The following is a 24,578-nucleotide window of genomic DNA, read 5'->3' as shown; positions in this document are numbered from 1 at the left end:
AAATCAGAGAAAACCCACAATTTTTGCTTATTAAAAGATACTTACTGTCGTAACACAGCTAGATTTTCTTCATCATCCATTGTAGATCCTCCTCTGCTTTGATGAAGTTCAGTCATTTCACTCTAAAGAAGGAAACAAATAAACAATGAAAAAAATTATCATGGCATCACAGAAAAAAACACTCTAAAATACAGAGCTTTGTGCTCAGCACTTTTCACGGGAAAGACTGTATTCCACTAAAAATGAAGGCAAGCTTGCAAGAACACTGTGAAAAAAGTTCAAACTACCCTGAAGGTCTTGAAGCGCACAGTATTTGGATGTAGAAAGTTCTTCATCAAAAGCCAGTTTAGAAAAGTTGGTGGTTCAAAGCCCCTTTTCAAGAAGATATCAGTGGGAGCATAATCTTGTAGGCAACACTAGCCTTAGTCTTTTTTCCAAGCTAAAAATAAGGTACTGTGCCAATTTCTTCTTAAGCTGACACAGAAATTCACTCTTAAACTTTTACTGTAATGCCTAAACCTAACTATGGTTTGCTGAAAGAAGAGAAGGGTTCTGCTTTCAAGCGCTCCTTGAACTACCCCTTTTGTCTCCAAATGCTGTCCATCCTGGTCGTGTGGTCCTGCTTTCCTCCTTGCATTGTCTTTTGCTGAACCTTTGCTGAGTTGATTCAACTCTCTAACCCAGTGAGAAATGGCATGTTTCTGTTGCTGCTGTCAGGACACTTCCCTTGCCACAGGCAGGGCAGGAAGACCATCCCCACTTGGGAATGGCAACCCACTAGGTCAGGTGAAGCTGTCTTGGAGCCAATGACAACTACTTCTTCACTGTCAATGGTTTTAAGAGTAGCCAATTACTACTGGCAAATAAAATGTGTTTCCTGTTCATAGACTTAATATTTTGCTGCCCCTAACATTTTTCCTAATATTGGCAACTATTTACTTTACCCTCCCTCATAACCAGCCCAGCAACAAAGCAGCCCCTATTTAAACCACATGAGTGTTTCACCAGCGTTACTTCAACTGGGACAATGCCATCACTTTTTCGGTAGAATTCCCTCACGCTTATTGAGAGTTCCTGAATATTCTGTTGTACTATGACTTTTTCAAGTTGTACATGCATGAAAAAATGCAAGGTGAAAAAAATACCTTTCCTTTTCTGTAGTTCACCCTCCGAAGCGCGCTGCTCTCTGAGTTGGATGCGTTTTCTCTTTGGAGACCTACACACATAAACCAGGATCAAACAGAAGTTAGAACTGGATCAGATCTGACACAGATGTTTGTGCAGCCACAAATTATAGCTAGAAGTTTCTTTAAGTTTGTCAGCATAGCACAAAAACCTAAAGGCTAATACAGTTACTTACCTGGAGAGGTACAAGGAGATTTTACAAATGCTTCAGGTCTTGGAGCAACTGGCTGAACAGGACGTGTCTGCTTAGCTGCCAGCTTCTTAAGACTTACTTGCCGCTTTTGAAACATTTCTTCCATGTTTTCTTGCTTCTGGAAAACCTTTTGCACATGCTCCTATGGTTGCCATGGAAATAAAACCCAGCTTGAATTAAAAAAAATGAATTTAAATAATTTATTATAATTTAAAAATTCCTGTCAGAGACCTATCAATAAGCTACATTGGTATCTACAGCATACTGATTTGAAATTATAATTACTTTCATACCATCTATAGAAATACACTAACTCTTCACTCTTAAAGTATGATTTACTGTGATTTTGTACTCTTAAAGATTGGAATGTCACTACAAAAGTATTTTGTGTGCTTACTATAGAGAAATCTGGGATTCAAGTTTCAGTTTAAAAAAATAAAGTATTTTTGAGTGTCTAAAGGTTCTGTTATATGAAGAGATCAACCATGAAGAAAAGGAATATATTCTCAAGTTCTAGAAAAAAAAGTAGCACATTTTTGCTACTTAAAAAAACCCAAAAAACAAAAAGGTATTTCAAATACCTTTTTAAAAGCAATTTTACTGTCTGAAAAATTTAAGTAGTTATGAAAAGTCTCTGAAGTCCTTGATGCTTATGCAAAGATATGATGAGACTCAGGCAGAGAAATGTATTGGCTTTCCAGTTCACAGGTATAACTCCTAGTACCGATTATTTAGCTTTATCAATGGCAGTACAAGAGAGCAATGCTAAAATGAACAAATGGACACACAGACACACATAAACATCTTCTGCTACCTTTAGGTCTTCATTAAGGATGTGTGCATACTCTCTGTAAATTTTATTCAACTCCTTGATTTTATTGCCAGCACCAGTATCCAGGAATTTCTCGATCTCCTGTAATGCTGATTCTGCACCATCCTGAGACTGACACTTATCCACTGGCTGGGAAGCCAGCAAGTAAATTCCTTCATCACACCACTTCATAGACTGGAAACAGAGAAGAACAGGCTCAGAATTCACCAATGTCAGCATCACACACCAAGAGTCTGAAACACCTCAACCTAGTCATGTGTTCAGCTATTTAAAGAGAAAACTTGGAGCACAATATGATGTTACTCCAGCACAAGATAATGTTACCTACCATTATGACAATTATTCAGCTGAGGTTTTTGGGAAACAACTGTTGCATACTAAATTTACCTTCTCTAGTAAATCGTGCAGTTCCAGAGATTTGTTTAGAAGGTTTCTCCTCCGTTCTGTCTCGGTAGTGAAGGCATCACAGAGATGATGAAGTTCACTGCATTTTGGAATAATGGAGTCCACAGCATAATGATTGCTTTGAATAAAAGCATCACGCTCTGAAGCTAACATTCTGGCTTTTGCTACAGTTTCCTAAGAAAACAAGCACTGATTAAAGTACATCTTTCCTTGGATCAAGATCAATGAAAAGACGTTAAAATTGTTTTTACACAGTGAAATACACATATTGATAAAGAATACATCTTTAGTTAATATCTGCCTTGCTTAATAAAGCAAAGTGATTTCCTGCCTTTCCAGATGCCCAAGAACTTTCACGTACCAGAATACCCCAGAAATAACAGTGAGTTTAATCACAGGCCTCCTTGTGAAGGATCCACTGTTGTCTTTCTCTGCCTTATTCAGCATGGTCTGTGTGTGCATGAACGCAATTTGGGGAACAGCAAGAATCTGAACTCAAATTAAAAAATACCTATATCAGCCTTAAGAGGAACAACCTCACTTAGAGAGCAATTTGTTTCATTGTGAAGCAAAGACCAGAAAAAGGTTCCCTTTCTATATTGTTCAGAGTATGTTTCTGTTGGCCATCTTTATTGTACATTCAATACACAGTTTTCTTATTTCTAAGATTTATTGAAAGACGTGGCTTTAATAGAAATGGAAGTGGCACCTTGATCAGTAGATGCAAAACTTGGCTGTGTAGACACTTCATGCAATTCTTACATGAAGCAATCACACTTTGTGTCTGGGCACTCTGCCCTTTATTGAGAGATGTCCAAGAATTACTCTGCTCCAATGGTTAAAGACTTTATTTTGGATTCCTTCTGTATGTTACCTGAGATGCCGATTCTGCCGTGTGGTCAGCTTAAGCTCACACTCAACAACCAACCCACTCCCCTCTGCTCCTGCACTGTAATAGTAGAAATTAAGGAGACTTGCAGAGTTCTTACATGTGATTTTTCTTCAAAGTTGGCAAGATCTTTTAAAATATGCTCCGCGTGTGAACGGCTGTTTCCCACATCTGTGAAAGCAGACAGTCTCTCAGACACAATATCCAAAGCTGCTTTGACCTGAAATGAGACACAGCTATGTATGAATGAAGAGAGCTCCACCTCTCCAGAGACCCACCAATTAAATAGCTGATAGCCACTATTTGCAGTCAGGTGACTCACATTATGTGGTTACTGAGGCACAGAGACAAAGCACCTTTTTTTTTGTCAGCCTACCCTTCCCCCCCAATTCAAAAAGAAAAAAAATACAAGGAAAAGGCAACGAAGTAATCCTGTTTCCTGGGACTGAAAAGGATGCAAGAAAACTAATGCCAAGGAAACATTTATGATCTTGCTTTTACCAGATGAGAAGGACACAAAGCAACATTAATGTTAACAACAAAACATGAAGGAGAGGTCCCCACTCTAGCAACTTTTTTAGAGACGGACAAATGCTTGCAAGAGGGTTTCTGAGTGTTGCTCTGGTGGAGACACAGGGGCTGTGCTCCAAGATCAGCTACACCATGATAAAGGGCCTGTAGGTGCCATTAAGCACATGAGTTAAACAAAATGAGATCAGAAACTGGCTGTGAAAATTGCAGTTCAGCCTCCACCCAGCTTTTAACACTATGGTTGCAACTTCCCACCCACAGTGCTTGAGACAGTTTTCATAAAATTTCAGCCAGAATGTTTAGTTGAGACTTGGTTTTGTAAAAGGACCTATTGGCAAGATGAAAGCGTTGCAGCAGCATTTTAGGTATGGTACAGAACAGGTTTCAAAGGAGATTTTAAATGCTTATACACTGCTGGGTGTATGGAAAAAAAATCTTAAGACAGCACAAAAAAAATAAATTATGTCTCTGTAGGCAAGAATTCAAACTAGTAAAGATAGCAGGGTGTCAAGTAAGGGCAAGTACAAGAAAAAGGTTGGAGAAAGCTTTCAAGTACACACAAGAACAGTAAAATCAAGCGCAGGAAGCATTTTCTGAATCATTTCTATATTACCAAATATTGACTGCCACCAAGAAGTTCTCACCTCTCTGAAATTGTGTTCAAAATTCCGAAGGTGCAGACACTGCTCTAGTTTTTGCTGGTGCTTAATCCAAAACTCATCAAAGGCAGTCTCTGTTTCATGTAATTGAGCCAGTAGCCTTTAAAAATCAAAACAAAACATATAAAAAAAATACTATGAGAAGGATGGGTGCAACCTTCAAGGGACAATGCAATCCTCCACAGTAAATAAAAAGCCTCCCCAAAGCAGTATTTCTCAGGACAAATAAACTGGATACAAGAAACATTTTTTGTATCACACAGTATCATTTCCTACAATAACATTGATGTAAAAAACTGAAACTCAACACAAACATTAAGTTCTGAAAAACAGGCAAGTGCTTACTTTAAGCACCTTCTCAACTTTCACCCAGGGACATGGGGAGCTGGAGCTAATATACATAAATATGCAAATGTGTGTGGGTTAAGACTCAGAGGAACCCAAGCCTTAGGCTATCAGGAAAAAATAGGGTAAAAATTTGTACTGCTGTGACCAGCCAGCTGCCCTTATATGGATGCTAAATCTGAACCAGAGTGCCTGTGGTTATTGCAGGCCCTGTGGCTCGGTCCTGCCTGAGAGCTAGCCTGGGAAATTCATGGGAGGATTTGAAAACAATCCTCAAAGACAGAAAACAGCCCTTGCAGGTGTTGTTGTCTGTCTTCTTGTTTTCTTTGCAGGAGAAAGTCAGGAGGTGGTGTACACCACTGACCAGTGATGGTGATGTAGCAGTTTACTAACCAGTAAGAGTTTCCTTTCTGTACTTTCCATGAACCAGTCTATAAAACAACTCTAAAGCAATAAACTAGAGGAATTCTCCTGTTCTGACTCCCTTGAGAGTCTGTGTCGTTTTTCCCAGCCGTTCCTAATAGAACGACACCCTTACATTTCAATCTTTGGAGCAAAGCTCACTATAAACCTGAAAGCCATTGTTCCTTCTCTTCCAAGCAGAGTTACTAATTAAATATCACAGGCAAGTGTACAGCTGTACTGTGATAAGGAAAACCATCTTTTATTATAATTCTGGCAAATGACTTAAAACTTTCACTTCTTACCTTCTGTTACTGCATTTGACAGTATGATATCCCATGGACTGCATACACTGCACTTTGCTGTACTTAGGCTACATCCAGGGAGGGCTACACATCAGAATTTTAATGAACTTTTGTCTTAAACAGTACAGAAATGAACTCTGAATTTACAAGTTAAAACCAACTAGAGAAAAGGCAGTGACACACTCATCGTGCACAGAGCTTGTTCCAGCTTCCACCAGACATTGTATTGAACAGGAATGTTATGGATAAATTAACAACCCCCACCCTGATTGTCCTTGGATAGCTGATAGCAACAGTGACCAAAAAAAAAGTGACTTCTGCCAAGCTTTGTGGATTGGAATGGACAGTTACTTGGAAAGAAATTCAGCCAGAGTGTAACAGAAACACTGAATGACAGACAAAAAAAGAATGCAGAATACTGCCTAGGGGAAATGAGCTATGCTTTCATAGCTTTGTGAAAATTTACATCTGTGCTACAGTGATATAACATCCTCAAACCTGGCAGGATGTGAGGGGGGTGTGTATGTGACAGGCAGGGAGCAAAGGAAAACAGTATCTAATACTTTTATGCCCAAAGGAAGCACATAGGAAATTGGTGTACAGATACTTCAAGAGTGGTATACTCCCCAGCAGCCCTTTAAAGGCTACTAACAACATTGATAAGGCATCAGGTTTAAAACAAAATCCCCTCCCACTTCAAAGGGGAAATGGACAAATCTACTGAAAAGAAGGGGTAGATAGATCACTTCAGTCTTTCCCTCATGCCTTCTGTACAGCAGCAAAATTTCTTGGATTGCACTTTAGTTTCTAAACAAAGCACTGATATTCCTTAAAATAAAGAAAATACACTCAAGTATATAGTCCAAATGTGACAAAAATGAAAAGAACAGTGTTGTGTGGTATCCAAATTCCAACCCCATTTCCATTCCATTAGCCAGGTGACCCCACAGTGGGCATTAGGTGGTTACTTTGTTCAGGGCAGATCTGACAAGAGGACTTGTTTCTGAAATGTTTTATAATGTTCATATTGCAACTTTTCCTTATTTGCAAAGCATAAATGTGGAATTAAATAAAGGAGCTGGAGAGGGGTCGAAAAAGCAGAAAAACAGCATATTTAATATTTCACACCGCTCACCTTTCTACTGTTGTTTGATTGTCTAGCTGATCTTGATTCAGTTTGTATTCAGGATTCTCAGTAACTGGTTTTGTAATATTTCCAAGGATATCATCTCCCTGTTCTACTGCTACCCTGATATCCTCCTACAAAACAAAACAAAACAAAACCAAAAACCCCACATGCTGTAGTGGTGTGGTGTTGTTTTTTTAAGCAGAATTCACAAGGCACTGAATTGAAAGATTGATTTCCATAGTATTTGAGCAAGCACAGTTTTATTAAAAGCAGTGGCTGACAACGGACAGTAAATGATAAATGTCAGCTTCTTCCACGTTTGTCATCTTAGGACGCCAGTGTAACCGAGTTGAATTTTCATGGTCGACAGCCTTCTAGTGTCGCTTTAGGCTATAAATATCTCAAAAATTTTAGATGCACAGTTCTGAAACCACCAAATAGCTTTCATTTAATCCTTTTTGAAAGAACATTTGTTCATGCTTCAAAAGGCCATATATCTTAATGTGCATGCAAATACAATCAAATTTCCTGTTGCAAACAAAACTGCAAATTAAACACACCACTACTTACAAAGAAATTACTGTTTCGCATACAATCCATTATGCATTTGTACATACATAAACTTAGTTTCAAGAAATGTCATTTTTCAATGCAAAAAGGATTTTTAACATCAAGAAACCCACAAGTTTAAAAAGATATCGATGGTTCACACTTTTACTGTCTATTAGCATTGTCCATATTTTCCAATAATATTGCTAGCTATAAATTAAAAGACAGTCTAACTAGAAGACAGCATCTCTACGGCAATTACATACCTTCATTTTGTCCTTCTTTTCTGTGTGTGTTGCAAGAAGGGAGCTGGTTGACTGCACATCATTTGGTAGTTCTGTTTCAGCCAGCTCAGTCCCAAAGGACTGAAGAATCTGAGCTGTTTGCTTAACCTTTTGGGCGAAACCTTCTATAGCCTTTTGGAATAAAAAAAGCAGTAAAGATGTTTTGTGTTCATCACACACATATGTACAAACAAGCACAAGCACACAAAATATAACTCTCAAAACAAACCCAAACAGATGAATTACAAGACTGAAAAATGGCCAAAGTAGAATTTTGCAAGCAACAGATACCGTCACCATTAATTCCTTAATTGTATATTTTTCTTAGGCTTGTATCAGGTGTATCTTCTTCATATTTTTATAATCTGGAGTTATTTTACAACTTGAGCTTTTTCTTCCTTGTAGCAAAACCAATAGACCTCAACACAATAACACACTGTAGTTCCTTCGCTCCAAGTGCTCAGAAAACCACTCCCAAGTTATTACTCATATTATTTCTCTAAGATGACTAAGTACCATTGGGAACATCTTCTCACACTGAGCAAGTCAACTTGCATCACTTGGAATCTGTTTTATAAATGACAGGGTGTAAAACAGAAGGGTTCATTAAGCTGAAAAGTTAAAACAAAACCTAAGACTTACAGTGCGACGGGACAGCCATCTGTTGTGGCAGTAATCCAGGGTGCCACCAAGATCTTCTGTTAATTGTGTCTTATCAATGTAACCCTGCAGTTCTGATACTGAGCCCAGCATTATGATCTGCAGCAGGACAGAAAAAAAGTGAACATGATCCATGGTGACAAGTCCCTTGTTAAGGAGTCTAAGCCCCATCCTTCAGACAACGACAGAGAAGATGAACTTTTATATAAAAGTGAAATGGAGCTGCTTCTTGTCAGTATAGAAAAACAAACTTAACAGGTCTTTCAGTTGAAGATGATGTAAATGTAAATGACTGAATATGAGCATGGGAACCAGGCATATTAAAAAATAAAAGCTTATGGATTATACAGAATAATACTGCCAGACTTTTTTATCTTGATAAACCATAATTGACTCTTTTCTAAGCGCAAAATTAATTTCTTGTTCATTTTTCCTTGTTATCCTGGGTCTGCAAGACAGAACAATAGTGTCTACATGGATTTGTCATGTAAGGACTGGTTCCCCAAAATAAATGAAAGATGGGGGAAAATTTTCTTAAAGACCATCTTTGCTCCTTGCAATTTACATCTAATAAATACAGTGACTTTAATATCATCAGCACATATAATTTCAAATTTTATTTTAAAATATAAATGCTGTACACTTGGAAACAAAAGTACAATCTGTGGGTTTGCTGGCAATACAAAAAAAGGCATCCATTGTTTTTTGCTCAAGTGACAGAAACCATAGTGTTAGCCCATGGGAAATGCATCTGCTTCAAAACTCACATACTCTTTCAAGAAAAAGCCATCATGAATTAGCTAAAATTGCTAGAACTGCCTCTAAGCATGGCTTTTTGTTGGGGTTTCTTTGGCTCTCACTGGCTACCCTAAGTATTTTTACAGATTCCTGGGAGTAAAGTGAAAACAGAGGATTACTTACAGGTACTTTCATTTTAAGCTCATCTTTGTTGAATCTGAAAGCAATGTCCGAGAGAGCTCGATGAAAAAATCCTGTTGGGCGTAGAACGAGGACTAATTGCAGGTTTCCTGGGAAAGATGCCTGAAAAGCAAGTTCAGCCCGTTATTTTCTGTGTCTCAGCCCCAGAAAATATTTTTGAACATGGAGAAACCTCTGATAAACCACAAACTAACTCTATCAAAGGCCTCCCATAATGGGGTGACCAATCATATTGTTGCATTGCTAGTACAAAGAGCTTCATTCAAAAGACATTTACTTGTCTTTGGGAACAGGGATCTATTCTCTTGGAATCTATTTTTTTTCAGGGCTGGTTTGTACTGCTCTTCAGCTAAGATTACAACCTACCCAAGGAGGCTAATGAGCAAACAGCAGTGGCTTAGTATTTTTTTATCAGTAAGACTTTCATGGTTACTTCATCTTCTCTTTAATAGAAGGTGGCAAAGAAACCTCCATTATTGTGTGAAAACCTAACAACAAATTTCTAATCTGTTCAAATACTACCTTGCCAGTTGCCTACACAAGTTTTTGCCACAGAGGATGAATTTGTCAGGCAGTAACTTAGAAATAATCTTTAATTTGGCTGACAAAAATTAAAATCAAGCCTAAAAATTCTCAGTTCTGTTTTGTCTCATCAACTTCCAACTAGCAATCTGATGGATCTTTCTCAGTTCTACAGCAGGTAGAGGAAAAACAGAAGAGAGAAGAAACAAATTTAAAAAAAATAGCATTAAATTATTAAAAAACAACCTCTGCTGTGGCAGAGATTTGCATATTTGGCATTTAGCCACTCTTGGAAACATTCTTCTCTATTCAGTATTTCCACTGTAGGGAGGCAGTGAAATTCACTAAAGAAATGATCGTTATAATGATTAAGTATGCAATTTTCTTTATTATACTGTTGGAAATTATTTCCCTTTTCTAGCAAACTCGTTTACCAGAGGGAAGAAAAAAAAGCCAACCAAAAAATCCCCACTGACTGATGGAGCTGTTACCCTATGCTCTGCTCCAAGCCTACTGGAACTGTTAGTATCTGGAAGGTTGAAGAGTGATTTAATAATCATGTTGAGGTTCCCAAGGGTTCCAGGTACTTAGCATTAGAAATGAAGAATTTTTAAAGGGAAAAGTAGTTTAAGACTTTTCTGGAAAACTTCACAGATTCATTGTGGTTCCCCAGATATTCAGTATACAGCCAATATGCTTAGTCAAGTTCATTTGACTAAGGAACCTTAAAAGCTTGAGCTTCCCAATCTGCCTCCACTTCAGTGATGTCCAAATTTTCTAGAAAGTACAGTGGTTCAGTCCCAAAGGAGTCTGAGGGCTGGGAACAGAATCCAGGTAATTCTGAGTGCCCTCACTAGCTCCTAAGCCTTGCACTGTAAAATTCACTAAAGAAGTACGCTGTTCTCTAAAACTAGTATAGCCTGTGAAGTTACTAACACATAGTTACCAGAGGAAAAACTTTTCATAGAAAATTCCTGACTGTATTCAGAAGAAAAAGAAAATATAATGCTTTTCTTAGTATTTTTTCTGTATTACCATGTAAAGCAAACCCACAAATTTATTTAAGAGACATTAAAAGAACAGACAAAAAAATTCTCTAATTAAATCTCCTGGATAAGCCTTTTAGAAGGACAGCTGTATTTACTTCTCTCATTTAGCAGATATGTCAATTTATTTTGTGCCTGTAACAGCAGTGTTCAGTCTGACTGAGCAGTTACTTTTTACCTTTAACTTCCGAAATGTGAAGTTTACTCATTGGCCATGCAAGTATTTCAGAATAAAAATGATGAAAGAGATATCTTTTAGGTAGCACATTTTGAAAAAAATAAGGTACCTCCTTGTGAGACATCCACCTCACCACATGATGTCCTGATCCACTGTCTATGTCAGCAAATATCTGCAGCCCACTTAGCCTTACTTGGAGTGCTGGGAAATGCTCTGGACAGGTGCTAGATAATCTCACTGAGGCTCCCTTTCCCCACAAAAGGTTGGGCCAGATGGTCTTTCAAGGTCCCTCCCAACCCAATCTGTGATTTCATGACATTTAGGCTATTACTGAAGCTAACAGCAGTACCCAAATGCAATCTAATAGTAAATTTTTCTGGACTGTGTATTAGTTCTTGTGAATAGAGTTTAACTGCATGATGAAATTAAGTATGGTGTTCAATTCAATGAAAACAGAGAATAACCATTATAATTATTTTCTATCTCAATGTGTCAACCCAAAATGATGCTGTTGAAGTCAATAGTCTTGTATCACTTGAATTCTCATTCAAAACCTGTCAGAAATTTCCCTTCTCTCTGAATAAAAGCTCAAATCCTAGATTACTCTGCCTTTGACTACAGTATAAACTTGCCTCCACCAGTCTGTCTCCATTTGGTTTCAGTTTTTTCCTTCGGAAAAATGCCATTTCTTAAAAAATGATGCCTTCTTCCCTTGCTGTGGCTAGGAGTCAAACCTGCAAATTGATTTTTGTGAAACAAGAAAGGGAAGTTGTGCTACAGTAAACAATGTTGGACTTGTGACACCTATTACACTTTATCAAAGGTTGTATCTGCACTGCCAAAGAACTACTACTTTTCCTAACATTTTTTTGCTAAAGCCCTGGAGGCTTGCAGAAACAATACTATGATGTAAGAGATACTCCGTAGCTGCCTGTGAACTTCATGACCAGTCAACTTCACCCTGAACACTGGAACAAAACAAAAATTCTCTGTTCCAGTCCAGCAGCATATTTGTTTGAAGCCATTGTATGCTAACCAGACAACAAACAATGACTTCTCAATAATGGCTTGCTGAATACTAAGCACCAAAAAATATTCATATTATGTTTAGTAGTGCTATCAAATAAAGTGCTTTCAAGGACTGTTTCACTGAAGTCAATGAACCTTACTCAGATTTGTTGAAAGGTTTGTATGTTCAAAAACAGTTGTGGTTTTTTTTCCCCAAAGTGTCTTTCTTTACTAGATTAATTAATATTAACAGATCCCCCAACACCTTGTCTCAAATATTGAATTTATCTGATTTACTGCCAATGCAAAAGAGACGAGTGGTCATGTTTTTCACATTCTCTGCAAAAATTAGGAGAGCCCACCCCATATATGCATTCATCTCACTTGCACTTGTTTGATACTTCATGGGATTAGTTTTCTATCTACTCATCTCCTTTGCTTTCTCATCCAGTCAGACCAGTGCCAATTCCAAAGAGAAAAAGATACAGATGTGCACATTGTTATCAGCTTTAAATTAAATCTGACCAAACCAGGAATTTGTATACAGCACAGCCCCAGGATCAAAGCATTCCAATACCCTGAGATCTTTGTTTCCCTACAAGTATCCTGAATTTAGAATACAGGGAAGAACCTTTTCTGGCTGGACAAAATAAGGAACAATCTTACATTCTCCAGAAAACCAGCTAATAATTTCTCAAGAGCAGGTGAACCTGCCTGCTTTGAGACATCTGCTTCTCAGGGATGGGGAGCCTTTCACTTCATGCCCCAGGTTTCTGGGAAGGGGAAAATGTACACACGGGACCCAGCTGAGTTCTGAGTAAAATGCAAAATCAAACTACCACAGAATCACAGAATGGATTGGAAAGGATCTTAAAGATCACCTATTTCTACCCCCCACCCCCTGCCAGGGCAGGAACACCTTCCACTAGACCACGTTGCTCAGGTCCTCATCCAACCTTGCCTTGAACACTTTCAGGGTTGAGAGATCCACAACTTCTCTGGGCAACCTGTTCCAGTGTCTCACTACCCTGACAGTAGAGAATTTCTTCCTAACTTGTAATGTAAGTCTCTCCTCATTCAGTTTAAAACAACTCCCCCTTGTCCTGTCTCTATCTGACTGTATAACATCACTTTCCCTCTACTTTATAAGCCCCCTTTAAATACCAAAAGGCTGCAGTGAGGTCTGGCCCAGAGTCTTCCCTTTGAACGACCTCAGTTCTCTCAGCCTGTTCTCATAGGAGAGATGCTCCAGAGCTCTGATCCCCTTTGTGGCCTCCTCTGGACCACATGTCAATTGCATATAACCCCAACTATCATTTTTCTTCACAGAAATTACTGACAGAGAGGCTGTATGTACCACCAGTACTGACCCTGAAGTCAAGCCAGCTTGCAGAAATATCATAACCATGAGCCATCAAAGAGCTAATGCTTGACTTGGTTTTAGTACTTCTGTTTCAAAATATTTGGAACAAGACTAATTTTCATTTTATGAACAGCTTCAAAATACCCACATTACCAAACTCTGTGGTGGTGTTTCCGTTTCCACACTTACTAGTATGCCATAAGCCACAGAGCACTTCATTCCAAAATACTTCTGTATATAAAGGGCCTAGTAAGTACTTGCTCACCTATTTTTTTTAAGACTATTTACTCCTGGCTAGAATGAACAAGTGCCTTACACATAATTCTTGTCATGAAAGAATCTTGAGTTAAATCAGTTAATAAAAAGAGCAGCTTGAAATCTAGTTTTAAAAACATAGAACTGTTTTGCATTAGATCTGTTTAATGCTTGTGACAATTAGGATCCTGCTTTCTGAGTTTAAGTGACTCACTTCTGTTTTCACATATTAAACAACTATGTAAAATAAAGAAAAATTGCTAACTACACAAGGATTACAGCAAAAGTGCCTGCATGCGTAATAGTTTCAAAACATCCAAAGCAATCAGACAAAATCATACTGATCTCAAAATAAACTTACTCATTTATCATTTACTGTACTCATTCATAAGAGTAGCCACAAATTAATACAAATACTGTTCCAGCTTCATCATACTGCCAAGTTCTAGTCTAAAATCCAAACAAAATTAGAAACATGACTGGGGCTGAAAGAAGAGCAGTATTTTCAAAGTTAAGCCATATAAAGTGTGAAGTGTCATTATACTTTTCAGGACATGATGCAAAGGGCTAATTAGAAACCGGGTTAATGGGAAACACCTATCCCATATAAAAATAAAACAGTGCCTTTCATGGGGCAACACTCACAAAACATATCTTTTCTACATCAAGAACTCACTAAGAAACTCAACATCTCTACAAACAAGGCCAAAGAACTCAAAGTTGGATTACTGCAATTCAGCATTTCTCACCTTGGATATCAAACCAATAAGATTCCAGATGGCACAAAAATGGGACTGCCTGACTCCTGCAAGATTTAGGCTGGTATTACAAAATCAAAGAATCAATTAGGTTGGGAAAGACCTCCAAGATCACCGAGTCCAACCTAAGCACTCTGGTGTGATGTGTCCATTGGCTTCTGGTTTCTTCCTACTAGCCAGCAGTCTTGGCCCTGATCTTCAAAGAAATTAATGGGCTAAGCTGCTGTTACAGTGAAGACTGCATTTTGATTTATGAACAGCTAAGAAAAGCAGTGCTCTGGACAAGGCAGCCCAAAACAGAAGGCATGAAATCTGCATGGAATGCATCCTTAGTTAGCAGGAGCAAATCACAAAGCAAGCTTCTTCTCCAGGAGGCTGAATAAAACCCATCTCTTGTCACATTTAGAAAGGGCTACAAAGTTTTGTAACTGCATAAAAATTCCTTACTACCACCCCCAAACAACCTCCATCCTAACTGCTTAGTCAAGAGCAGTGGCCCACAGGTATGTTATTCTCTAGACACCAAGGAACTTTATTTTCCCTGGACCTTCAATATGAGGTTGATGAATGGCTATGGTAAAACTTTTCACTATGTTGAGTGCAGTTTTTTGTTTGTCTAAAAGAGTGAGTTCACGTTGCAACCTTTCCCTCTAGATGGAGGAAGACAACGATGACAGGACAACAAGAGACTAATACAATGTAATGACATAGACTTAATTTTTAAAGAAAATACATGGAATACTGGAACTGTGAAGAGATCAGTAAAAAGCCTTGCTCCTACAACTGTGGATTGAATATAATAATGTTTGTGTGTAATGAAATTAGGAGAGAAAATTAAAAAAAAAAAAAGGAAGTAATTTTTAACTGTATGGAAAGGACAAGTGGATCAATTTTCTGGCATTTGTCATTCACCCAGCTTCAGCTGGAACGATACAGGGCTGCTTTACCAGGCAGCATGATTGCTCCTCCTTGCACACTTATCCATGAGACTATGTAATTGCCCAGCCCCAGGAGCTAAAAGGTTCAGCAAGGTCTTGCATGTCACTTTATACTCTAAATACTGTGCTCAACTGAAAACAGAGCATTCTAAAACATATTTAGAAGAATTACTGCAAGTGACAGGGCAAAAAGTTGAGAAAATTCCATATCCTCAAACAATAATATAATACAAGTGAACAATTTACAACTACTAATTTGAGTATTTTTCTTGTAAGAAAGAAAATTTCAAATTCTACTCTCTCTCTAACAACGTGACAATTTGCTATCAAGACTTCATACTTAACATGAAACTTGGCTCTTGGAAGTTCTACCAGAACTTCACCTCTCAGCTTTGACTATCCCAGTAGACCAGATTCTTCCTAGGCTAATCCCTTAAGCTAAATCAGGTGAAAAATAAAAAAAAATAATGTTGTTTGCAGTGTCTCTTAAGCCACAGAGTCTGCAAGTCTTGCACTTGCTAACAACAACATCTTGGGCTGCCTGCCCATTGCAACTTTATCAAGTAGAATAAAACAATAGCAAAGTCTGCATGCCTGGGCATGTTCTTGCACAATCTCTGTCACATCCCAGGAAAAGAAGGGCCATGTTTCAGCCCAGTCCTCTGGCTTTGCTCTCAGTCCCACTGCACTGCATGTGCTGCAGCAGCAGTCATCCTGGGTGAGCGGTGCAGTCACTGACCTTCCACTGTGGCTGCAAAAATAGGTTAACCTCATCTCCAGAGTCTTGACTTCAATAACCTTTAAGTATCAGCATGAAACACAGATTCAGCTCATCATCGTTCATTTTCTGCCCCAGGAAAAAAAAAGTACCCCTAACAACAAAGAAGATAAAATGAAGCTTAGAAATTTTTAGTAATATATTTTCCACAATAATTTCAGCCTGAAATAAACAATTTTGTTAGTTTTCTTTCAAAACATTACTTCAAAATAGCCACTAGTACAAATCAAATGTGTATGAAGAATCCTGAAAATAACAGGAAATAATAATAACAAATACATGCTAGTATGAGTTTCTGTTTAACAGCTGCTCAGTGCTTACAAATACATGTCCTACAGTAGCCAGGGTATTAGTGATGGCCAGATGCTCCAGCCAGGATATTCCTGTTGGGCAGTGCTCCAGCCACAGCATCCTATGATGGTATTTCTGATTTCACAAATCAAGAGGGTCAACTCCTTCAGGATGATTAGAGAAAAAACAGGAAAAATGGCAGAAATGACAACAAATAAACTGACAACCAAAACTCTCTTCTCAAATAACATGAGACTCCTATCCTCACACACAGCAATAAGATTTAGCAATCCAAAATTAAAAAGAAAAAAAAGTACTGAACAGGGGCTTTTTACAAGGGCAGGGGGTAACAGGACAAGGGGGAATGGCTTCAAATTGATTGGAGGTAGGTGGGACATGAGGAAGAAATTCTTTACTATGGGGGTGGCACGGCACTAGAACTGGTTACTCAGAGAAGCTGGGAATTTCCTGTCCCTGGAAGTGCTCAAGGCCAGGCTTGGATGGAGCTTTGAGCCACCTTGTCTAGTGAAAGGTGTCCCTGCCCACAGCAGGAGGGGGTAGGAACTAGATGATCTTTAAGGTCCCTTCCAATCCAAACCATTCTGTGATTCTGTGATAGAAACTGCCAGAGCTATCAAGCTTTCAGACACCGAGTGCAATCTGGATTGCCCAAATAACACTCAGATGCTTCATAACTACCAAAAGACAATTCTCACTGTCAGGAAAGCCAAACAAGTTGAAGTCTCCAGTTACCCTTGAGCCATTCAAAATAAATATTTTTCTATCAATAGGACCACTCTAATTTGGCACTATATACATATCTTGTATATTTGGCTTTGTATTTTTGTTAAACAACAGACAGCTGAAATGCATTAGATTTCATTTATATCAAATACTATAGCAAAGATATGATGGACAAGAGCAAAAAATTTTTCACTACATCTTCTTTTGGAATAGGAACAAAAATTTTTCAAGTGTTCAGGGCTGATGTGACTGTCCCTGAAGGCCAACAAGAGGATTGCTATAAATATATATACATGGGTGCAATTCAAAGCCAACACTGCTGCTGTTCAACAAGAGAAGCAAATATAAAAAATCATGCCTTTAACAGATTAGACTTCAGCTAAGACGCATGATTCTTCTTTCAGAAAAAGCTCACAGACAAATGAGAAAAGCTGAAAAAAGCAAAATAACCCATCAGCAGCAGTACTGCAACTGTGCAGTGCTCCTGCACTTAACAACCTTCTCTGGGCAAATCTCTTAGGCACCAACACCATCAGGACAGTGACAGATCCCTTATAATGGGGAATAGTTGCTCAGTTCTGCTCACTGTGCTTCAAAGTAAAATAACACACACTGGAGGTTGCCATGAATGTTATCATCATGGCTACAAGCAACTTGTCTGTAGTTGCTCCCTAACCCCTACAACCCCAATTATTCAAAATAAAAGGACTTAATAATAATCTGTGCAACACTTATCTATCCTTGAACAGAAACTACAGCACTGGCTTTTGAAAGAGATTCCAAACCTCCAGAGAGCATCCTTTTCCTTCAATCATCCTAAATTATTCTGCTCTTAATTTTCAGTACTGGAATCTGCTCAATGCTACATCTCAAAACTTTGAGACGAGCTGCAAAAGCAAATTTTGCTGATACTTCAATGTACTTTCAATGTTTTAACATTCCTACCATAATTATTGTGTAAAAAGTTGTATTGTGGGAATATTATATCATTATATATTCATTCACAAAACATCATATAGTGGGAGTAATATACTACCTTTAAAGTAATGTACTACCTTTAATTTATAATAAACAAAAAATTGTTTGGCCATAATCAAGCCACATTAAAATGACATTTACTGTTTCAATTTGACTTTTATCTTACAAAATCAAAATTTTTCAGCCATTAAAAATAAAAAAAAAATCTTACAGCTTTGTTTTTCAGCCCTTCCTGGAAAGACTACTGCTGCTAATGATTCAAGCATGGATAACAAGGAAGAAAAAAAAGGCAACCAACCAAAAACTAAAAAAACCCAAGTAAACCAACAGTAGAATAATAAACATGATAAACATGAATCTGTCCTTCTCTGCTTCTGAAAAAAAAAATAAAGAAGAAAAAAAGCAAGCCTCTAAGAAGATTCTTTTTCTGATTTTAAAAATATTAATTGAAATGGAGACTGGGAAAGTTAAGAGCATGTACTGTTGATTGATCACAGAAGGCACAGAAGATTTTCTTGCTTACACATAATCCTGGTTTTAAATCAAACATCACAAGAATGGTTTTTCCATGTGAACTCCTTCCAAGTGGTAAACTCACCCAGGAGCCTCACCATCATTTCTTTGTAAAAGGGAAGTTCACTTGAATAGTGAAAAGTGGACCCAAACTCTATGGGGACCCATGGGGTGTCCATGCAAATATTAGCTCCCACCTGGGAGAGCTGCAGGCTCACACATTCACATACACTCACACACACACTCTTTCCAAATGCATACTTAGGAAGATGTCCTGAGCTGCCAACTGCATTAAGAGCACATCATAGACACCCGATGCTCTCTCTGGGATACAAAAGACCTACTGGATACCTTCTGTATCATCTATTAGCTGACATATTGTTGAAGAGAAAAAAACAAACACGTTTTTCCACTCGTAAGAGGAAGATTCAACACAGAAAAATCTTTCTAAGGAGTCATTTCAAAGAGTACTCACTGCTATCCGCAGTATGGAAGCTTTCACGGAGGTCCATTTGTCCTGTCTGCGATCTATGACAAGAATAAATCCAATTCCAGCATCTCGTAAACTAAGTTTGGAGGAGGAAAGAAGAAAACAAAAAAGTTTAGTTAAAAATACAAATGTAACTCCTGGTTCTCTCACACAGAAAAGCAATTTAAAAAATAGTTTAAAAAAAAAAAAGTAGCTTCACCTTTTTGTCAATTTGAATTTTGAGTTTTCTTCATATAAATATCTTAAATAAAGATAGACTATACACCATAGCAAAATGCAGCAGTCCCACAGCGTTTCACAGAGCTTCAAAATGTATTCAAATAATGAATTCTTCTTTGTCACAAAAGATAGTATTTACATTTCTTGCCCAGGGATTATTTCAGAAGAAAATAAGACTGATTGATTCTCCACTGCTTGGTGCTGATATAATCCCTTCCTCATGATGTTGTCAGTATTTTCAGGATCAAAATAAAGTTGTTTTCCTTTTGCATCTGCTTTTATCCTTCTGTTTGAATTGTCTTCCTCTTCACTGATACTTAAAACTCCTTAAAAACACAGATCCTTCTGATCATTCCATTATATTGCTCCACACATCTGAAATTCTCATATGCCTCCAGGTTGTAAACTTCTTCCTAGGTGCATTTTCACATTCACTGAAACAAAAAAACCTCACGGCATTTAAACTCTTCAACCCACAGATGAGAACAACGAGCTCAGAGGCACTTCTTCGGAATGGAAACATCTGTGAGAGAGATGCTGCTCAAATCCTGGCGTACGGGTGACCTTTCTCTTTTGCCTGTGCTCGGCTGCATGTGCTACCGAGCCCTGACCAAGGGGTCTGCTCCTGTTTTGTAATTCCCCATCTAAGCCAATTGTGCAATGCCAGCAGCAGCCCGTGCCAGCCAATCGCAATCAAAATGGAAACAGCAGGCAAATACAAGGCAGACAGACTCAGATTTATTGTTTTCCCATATATTTGCTCCTTTTTCAGCACGTCTGCCGTATTTTTATTTCTGATAATTTATTGCAAGGCCTTCTGTGGCACTGTGTGACCTTTAGAAATATTGTGCACCAATTTGTTATGGTAATATCTTACAAGAAAAAAATAAAAATCAACACAGCAGAATGTCAGGATTCTTTATTCAAGATTGCTGAATCACAGAAACACCAGCTTTTCTTCATAAGATTGTGTCAGTAGCATAATGGTAGGAGGGTATTTAGGAGGGTGAAGAACACAGGTACCCAGATATGTCGTCTTAAGCTACTCTACAAAATCACAAATTTAAACAGGACTCACAGTTTATTCCCTCTCTTTTACAAAATGCAGCATCTCTCAAATTTACAGACATACTATCTAGTGGGAAACATGAATAATCATTAGAAATTAAAAGGAACCCTTGCTTGCTTTCAGAAGAAGCTAAGCAGTCCTTTCAGCACAGCAGAATGCTAGAAGTGATCCTCACTGCCCACATTTAGTGCATGTTACTTAACTCTTGCCTCTGGGTTAGGACAACACTGATAAACAACATCTGAGCACTTGCCTTGTAAGCCTGACAACCCCTGCAGACAAATAGGGCTTTATATTAGCAATATGCTTCCCACTCCAAATATTTCCAGGATTAATTAAAGTTTCCCCTCTTCTTATTTAAAGGGCAAGAGGAGGAGAGAGATCCAGACTGATATTAGCCTCTTCCTGTTTCCCATTTAAAGTTCTCACAATTTTAACCTTTAGTGACTGAACAAAATAAAATTATGATAGCAATCATGTGCCACAACAATCAGATGGCAAAACAAACTCCTTGGGTACACAGCCATAATGTGGATGACTGGAGTCAAAAAAGTGCTGCTGCTATCCCCACAGGAGTCAGTGTGGATTTTAGAGTATATTAAGACTCATAAAGAGCTATTTAACTTGCTCAGTAGAAGTTCCCAGGAGCCCTGAAATCCCTCCGTACTTCCTCAGAGGAAGCATAATCTCAGAGTACCTCAATGCAACATCTGTATAAAATTTTAAGAAACTACTGATATTTCAGTGCAATATGAATAAAATTAGTGCCTCTGAAAGAGCATCAATAGGATTTCTCTGTAAAAACACACGAAAATACAGGCTCAGCTGGGATACCAGAAATTATCAACATGGCAGCTCCGCACAGTTAATCACCTGCCTCAACACCTGACAATAAGCAGAGCTTAATATCATTATCCTAGAAAAATTAAAAAGACAAGGCTTACTTAAGTGGAAGAATTAACCAAGAAAAGCACATCTCTAAGATAGCCCAAAAGATGTCTTCAGCCAACCTTCTTTTTCCACTGGATCAAATAGAAGGATCCAATATGTTGTGTGCTTGCATGAATCAGCAAGCTCAGTTATAAAAGCCAGGATTCCCCACTGCTGCCTAGAAGAGACCTGGTGGCAAAATCTTGAGCATCTGACTTCAAACTGTTAACACTCCATTAATATAGACTGGTGGGGAAAAAAAAATAAAAAATTAAATTCCCTGTTCCAAATCAAACAGGGTGGGAAAAGTATTTGTTATCTTGACAACAGTGCCTTGTTGCAAAGGCCTGGCTCTGGAGTCTGGGATCCAGCTCCAGCAAGTCACAGGCAGGAAGCAACAAACCAAACTAATACATTGTGTACAACAAAGTTGAGAACATTACAAAGAGAACAAAGTCATGTATTCAAGAAAAGTAAATATTGAAAACAGGTCTGTTTGCCAATGTACCCTTGCTCCACTGACCTCTCTTTGCTGCCAGACACGCACCTGCATATGGGGTTGCAAGGCACCTTGCAATACCCTCCTCTCTTCTGGGGCATAGACTGAACGGTGCTTTGGAAATAAGCACATACTCAATTTTCCTTTGGCTGTCCCTCTTTCCCTCAGCCATATTTATTACATTTTATTCTGATATTTATTACATTTTAGCCTGATTTATCCCTATCCCTCCATGTGCTTGAGAGGAATGCATTTTGTTTTGTGCTCAGTGTCTCAGCAGAAGCATGCTCTGATGGGCACAGATCATCAAAAGCTCATCAAGCTTTTTTTCCCTGCCTTGGTCCAGCTGCATTGTACTCATCAGGTTAGCTCACATCTTCTCATGCCTCTGTATCACTCTCCAATAATCTTGTCTCCACCACTGACATTTGTCTCTCCTATTCATCGCTCCTTGTCCCAAGAACTGTTCAAAAAGTCTTATTTTTTTCCTTTTTAATTTTAGATTGTCAGGATGAATTACATCAGTTCCCACCCCTTCCTGAATATCACAGTCTCTGCATCCTCCAACCTACATCCCATTCCATCTCCCAGTATCTTCCCTTGGATGAACACTTCCCTCAGCTGTGGTCCTGCCTGTGGAGTCCAGTGCTTGTCTGCACTGCCTGCTGGTCAAGAGGTGGCACTCACATCCCATGCCACAGCCTTCCTGCTCTCAGCCGTGCTAGCAGACCTGGCTCCAGAGCAGCTCATCCTGTAACCACGGAGAAGCTCCTGCCCAGCCCCAGGATGAAGCAAGACATGTTTGGAAACAGGCTTGAGTAGATGCTTAGCATGTGTGGCCTGGGATTTAGGCAGATTTTTCTCAAGGTACGTTCTTGACACAAAAGCCATGATTCTTCTGAGTGTCAAGTCTGAGTCCTTGAACAAAGGAAATAGATGCTTGAGCTTCTCAAACAATTGTTTCAATGTTTGAAAAGCATGATAGGTTAAGTCTTAGGAACAACTCAGCTCTGTTGACTGAAATTTACACCATAAAATCAGATGGCACCTCACAAATGACAAGAAAATTTGGAAGAGTTGTAAATTACTAGAAGGCAGCCCTTACAATGAAAAATATTGGAAAATCTTAGCAGAAGCACCTGTCTATTCAGGCTTCTTAACATTTCCCATATGACATTTGTTGTATCTAATGTATTAACTTGCATCCGGTACTTTCTGAAACATAATTTATATAAGCTTTTAATTCAAATTTAGTATTTCCTTCCTTTGTACATGCACAAAAAAAAACCAAACCCAGACTGAAACAAAAAAACCCAAAACATCATGGGATAAGTACTGTTCTTCTGTTTATTCACCAGAACAAAGAATAGAACATTTTTAGAAAGGCAGGGAACCATCCCTGCTTCTGCAGGAAATGTGTCCAGCAAACTCACAAAGGCCAGGTTAGAAAGGCAGAAAGTGGAGGAAGAGGAGCAGAGAGGACAGGAGAAAATGCAGCAGAGGGTAGACTTTCTGCTCAGATCCCTCCCTCTGTCTTGGGGAGCCAGTGTAAAACCATCAGGAGGCAGTGTCAGTGAGGCTGAAATACCTGCCCAACAAGCACTCAGTTTTGTCACGTAGACTGTAGAGCAGGAACTGAATTTTCCACTTGGTGACTCCCCAGCTCTAGATTATGGGGACATCTCCTCTTTGTCCTGTTTGCAAGACTCATTAGCTCATGCACTTGGGGGAAAGGGTGGGAAAGCTTATACTACATAGGACTGTGGAAAGAAACTTCCCTCTGGGGTGTGTGGAAGCAATTGCATAAACATCCTCTGAAAGATCCTTGTATTTCTCCAAGGTATGGGTGGTGACAACTGCTACACAAAGAATTTCCTACTGCTTTTACACTGCTGTATGAAAGCAGTTAGTATAACATTGATCTTTGCTACAAATGAAACAAAGGACATCTTTGGGTTCATCCCAGAGGCTGGAAAGTAGCAAACCTTTGCACGTTTGAAATTCTGTACAGTATTTTAGGTTACATAAGTCCACGTATTTAAAACTGAATTTCAGTCTTAGAGCTTTATTATTAAACAATTGGTGTACATTACAGTCAGGGCTGTTCCCTACCTCAACTACCTTGGCATACAAATGGACTAGAAATTCTTGCTCTCAAGGGCTGAGCAGCTATTTCCATAGTGTAGGACTTGAGTAACATTTCACGAGGAGTTACTGCATAGAACAGAGCACCAAGGCAATGTCTGCAGCTGTATTGTGAGCAGAACTCTGGTACCACCCTATCTCAAAGCTTCCTCACCCACAGCAGAGTGACATGCACACATTACTTTTTTGGCATACAACTGTAAACCTATGTAAGAAGGACTTGGAATTGGCTCACCCACTCATAATTGGTCACTCTGCTTAGGAACAGGCCACTGGAAATCAGACACTTAATGAGTAAGGTTGCTGCTTCCCAAGAGAAACTTTGCATTCTACATTTGCAGAGACAAGAAACTTCAACTGATTGAACCTGAGCCACCTCAAAGACTTCTCCATCTCTCCTATTGCTGCTAGGAATGATTTCTTGAGGGGTGAAGAGGAGACAAGAATTCTTGCTTCATCATCAGTGCTTCACACATTAAAAAAATGAAACCATGAATGCCCCAACAATTAATGGAAGCAGAGCCACCTCCTGAGTGGCCTTTATAAG

General features: G+C 38.7%; 1 protein-coding gene across 18 annotated transcripts in view; it reads right to left on the bottom strand.

Annotated features, from left to right (window-relative positions):
- MCF2L (MCF.2 cell line derived transforming sequence like) overlaps positions 1-24,578 on the bottom strand; it is a 155,919-nt gene that overhangs the window by 20,877 nt on the left and 110,464 nt on the right. For 15 of the 18 annotated variants that reach the window (XM_088051822.1, XM_088051808.1, XM_014248738.2 and 12 more), the window contains 12 exons: positions 19,155-19,245; positions 9,290-9,409; positions 8,351-8,467; positions 7,691-7,840; positions 6,882-7,006; positions 4,680-4,794; positions 3,605-3,724; positions 2,598-2,789; positions 2,193-2,384; positions 1,361-1,520; positions 1,146-1,216; positions 46-122 (listed from right to left, as the gene is read on the bottom strand). In XM_088051822.1, the coding sequence (XP_087907948.1) occupies positions 46-122; positions 1,146-1,216; positions 1,361-1,520; positions 2,193-2,384; positions 2,598-2,789; positions 3,605-3,724; positions 4,680-4,794; positions 6,882-7,006; positions 7,691-7,840; positions 8,351-8,467; positions 9,290-9,409; positions 19,155-19,245 (1,530 nt within the window). Of the gene's footprint in view, positions 1-45; positions 123-1,145; positions 1,217-1,360; positions 1,521-2,192; positions 2,385-2,597; positions 2,790-3,604; positions 3,725-4,679; positions 4,795-6,881; positions 7,007-7,690; positions 7,841-8,350; positions 8,468-9,289; positions 9,410-19,154; positions 19,246-19,368; positions 19,520-21,401; positions 21,585-24,578 lie in introns of those variants that run through there. The other 3 variants (XM_088051818.1, XM_088051819.1, XM_088051821.1) reach the window with 3 other exon arrangements.

Source organism: Pseudopodoces humilis, chromosome 2 (genome assembly GCF_049639895.1).
Source record: "Pseudopodoces humilis isolate 2021_Gansu_Grassland_sample_001 chromosome 2, ASM4963989v1, whole genome shotgun sequence".
Lineage (NCBI taxonomy): Eukaryota > Metazoa > Chordata > Aves > Passeriformes > Paridae > Pseudopodoces > Pseudopodoces humilis.
This window is presented reverse-complemented; position numbering and strand designations above follow the sequence as displayed.